The 3,282-nt window shown below is 47.1% G+C and overlaps 1 protein-coding gene across 1 annotated transcript in view; it reads right to left on the reverse strand.

The window, feature by feature from the left end:
* Window positions 1–3,282, reverse strand: part of FN1 (fibronectin 1) — a 98,167-nt gene that overhangs the window by 74,377 nt on the left and 20,508 nt on the right. Inside the window, exon 2 of the mRNA XM_045296848.1 lies at window positions 1,739–1,782. Coding sequence (XP_045152783.1) covers window positions 1,739–1,782 — 44 coding nt within the window. The remainder of the gene's footprint in view (window positions 1–1,738; window positions 1,783–3,282) is intronic.

A 3,282-nucleotide genomic window follows, 5' to 3' on the forward strand; every position in this document is an offset into this window, starting at 1 on the left:
CTGTGGGTTCGCGGCGAACAAAAGAGATGCTGAGCGGCCGCCAGGCTTTGGGGCGACAGAACTTTTTTCGGTTTCCTTTGCAGTCGACCAACTTTGTTTGGCCGAGGCGGTGGGGGATGGGAAGCGGCTGGGATGGGAGTGGTGGGGGGAAGGGTGAGGTGGGTGGCAAGTATCCTCCTTCACCTCCCCCCCTCCGCCCCTGCTTTTTCTGGGGGTGGGGGTTGTTCGAGGGCATGGCGTCACCTCGTGGGGGGGGAACCCTCCGCTCACTGGGATGTCTTTTGGGGAGAAGGATAAAAAATAAAAGAACCTCGTAAAATAGCCACCAGCTTGCAGCTGCGCGACCCCAGACTGGCAGCCCCAGGGCGGGGCCGCCCTGGCTCCGGGCTCTTTCTCTTGGCTCCAAAGTTGCGGTGTCCGGGGCTCACTTTCTGGAGCTCCCTAGCTTCCCTTCAAACTTCCTCCCCGCTGCGTACCTGCCGCCGGACGCGCGCCGGGGGAGGGGAGCCACGGGACCAGGGCGCCCCTTTATGGACCGCGACCCCCCTCCCCACCATCCTAAGAGCCAGGAGCGCCGGGGCGCTCGGCGGAGCTCTAGGACGGAGGGGAGATGTGGTTCCTTTGGAAAGGGCAAAGTCGCTATTGGCTTTTTTCTTTTTTGACTTGCACGAATGCATTCTGACGAAGTGGAGATGGGGTGCCCTTTCCCCCCAAGACGCTAGAGTCCGTTTAGCAGACGATCTGAAAACGGTGCTGCAAAGTGAGGCCGGCTCCCTGGAGAGAAAGGGCTCCCCGCCTCTAGCCTAGGTACCCCTCAACGTTAAGCACACACGTCGAAGCTCTTGTTCGAGGTGGGGGGTGGGGGTGGGGACAGGCTACTTGCCCAAGCCTTGAGTTTCTTTCAAATGCATTCATTTGGCCTCAGAAGCCCTCCTCCAACCCTTCCCTCGCCAGCCTTTAAAAACACTTCCCCGGTTATGTACCTCCAAGAACGTGGAGTGTTCCTATTTAACATTCGGCTAACCCCCCTCAAAACTCAGGTGGGAAAGGGAACCGAGCAGCCGGTGGGATAGAGCAACTCAGCACGTCAGACCTTACCCCCAAGGCGCAAGCAAGTCTAACTTGCATTTAAAGATCTTTCAAAGGGGGAGGCTGGTAACCTTCCTCAGGAACTCCAGAGCGAGCCAAACGCAGGCTCTGCCTGGTCGTTCTGTCACGCATGAGACTGTTACTTTGACAGCTTGCAAAGCTACTAGAAAAATATGTTTCTCTCTCCATGGTGTTTGTTTCCTTCGAATAAAAAGGCTCCTTCTTAAGGAAATTGCCATGGTGAAGTTTGAAGTCTCCTGACTAAATTGATATGGTGGGGTGGAAATCAGTTCTGACTCCTGACCCCACCCTACTTAAAAAAGAATGAAATGTTGTCTGGCCCTGCAACATCCTCTGAAAAATATCTTACACATGAAAACTAATATTTGTTTTCAGGGATGCAAAGAGTTAAACACACACGCACACCACAGCAAATATCAATTTCCTACAAGTAGCTTAAAATAACCTTTTGAGGGATCTTGGTGACCAACATTTCAAGTTGAAAGAGGGCTGTGGGTTTCCCCAAATTTAGAATCCCGTGTGGAGTCGTTCTCTATCCCCCTCTTGGTTTTTTTTTCAACTTCTCAACATCACTTGACAAAACAGCTTTTTCTTTCATATATAAAAAGAGCCCTTGTAAAATGCTTACCAGATTTCTGGGAAGCTGGGTGTTCCTTGTAAAGGGAAGGATACCTGGAAATCAGAGTGTAAGGGAAGATAAACTCAAAGCCAAAATTTACTTAAAATACAGGATGCTGGAGGAAGGAAATAGGGTGGTCAGAAAAGTATTCTGTCAACCCAAAGCATGATCGCTGGCCCTATTTGCTGAACTCAAAATACATTAGAATAATATACATATGAGAATGTTGGGTGAGGGAAAGCTCACCTCCTTCAAAGTTCCACTGAAATATAATGTTGTCCAAAGGTCTCACAAATGAGCAAAAAACAGTCATTGAGTCAATGCCGACTCATAGTGACCCTATAGGGGTGCCTCCCAGACCATAACTCTTTACAGGAGCAAAAGCCTCCTCGTTCTCTAAGTTTAAAGAACTAGCATGTCTGTAATGTATCACCAGCCAAAATATAATGACATTTGATTATATTTTGTAAAAATGCTTGGGTGTTCACCCTTTTACTTGAAAGGGTTTGTTGCTGTTGTTAGAAACGGTGAAGCTGGAGACATTTCCTTAATTAAGAGAATAGGGCTTATGGTATTGTTGCATTGTAAAAAAAATCTCCTGTCACAATGTATTTACCTTTAATTGGGGGAGATAGCGATCTCCGAAAGAACGAATGCTGACTCGGTGTCCAGAGAGTGCCTGGGAGCGCCTGGGGAATTCCGGAGACTCTTTGAGAGGGTGGATTCTTAGAAAACCATACTCTCAAATAGGAAATATCCTCGAATTATTAATTTTTTAAAAATCTCAATTTTAAAAAAATTAACCGAACGAAAAGGCAAATCGATAGAGAAAGACCAATCTGGCTGTGGTTGCCGGGTCTGGGGGTCGGGACAAAAGCCCTTCTAAGTGTGAGAAGTGTTTTGAACTAGGTAGTGATCATGGCTGAGCAACCCGGTAAAGGGACTAAAAATCATGTCAGCTATCTCTTTAAATGGGCCAGCTTTGTGGTATTAAATTTTACCTCAGTCACATTCTTTTCTAAGTTGATTTAAAGAGTAATATTTCATTATTCCCTTTCATTTTGGCTATTTCCTGATTTGGTTCAAGGCCACTCTCAGAGTGCCCCCAGCACACACCAGGAGTCCTCAATTCTTCATTTATTGAGGGGAGCTTCGCCATTAATACCGCAGTGGTTTTCCCTTCACCAGGAAGTCTTTCTGAGATCCAGTGTCCGCATGAAGACACACATGTGGGAGAACAAATCTGCACTTAGCGCTGTGTCCTGCTTCTTTCTGGAATTATTTCCACGATAGGCTTTTCCCAGAGCTTCAGATAATTTCATTGTTTCAGTTAAAAAAAAAAAAGCACATATATTGATGGCCGCCCCCACCCCCCCTTGCAGGCCGTTTATCCGCTGTTTTGTAATTGGCATAGGCTAATGAAGAGCGTGGGCAATTATGGGAATCTGAATTGAATGGACTTTATTGGAGTTGATAATTATGGCTAAGCGCACAAAGAATTGATCAGATACAGCCACTAAGAAAGAATAGCAATTAAAACAATTTAAGGGATA

This window comes from Echinops telfairi, unplaced genomic scaffold (assembly GCF_000313985.2).
Source record: "Echinops telfairi isolate 266 unplaced genomic scaffold, ASM31398v2 ScPeMD7_3;HRSCAF=10, whole genome shotgun sequence".
Classification (NCBI taxonomy): Eukaryota; Metazoa; Chordata; class Mammalia; order Afrosoricida; family Tenrecidae; genus Echinops; species Echinops telfairi.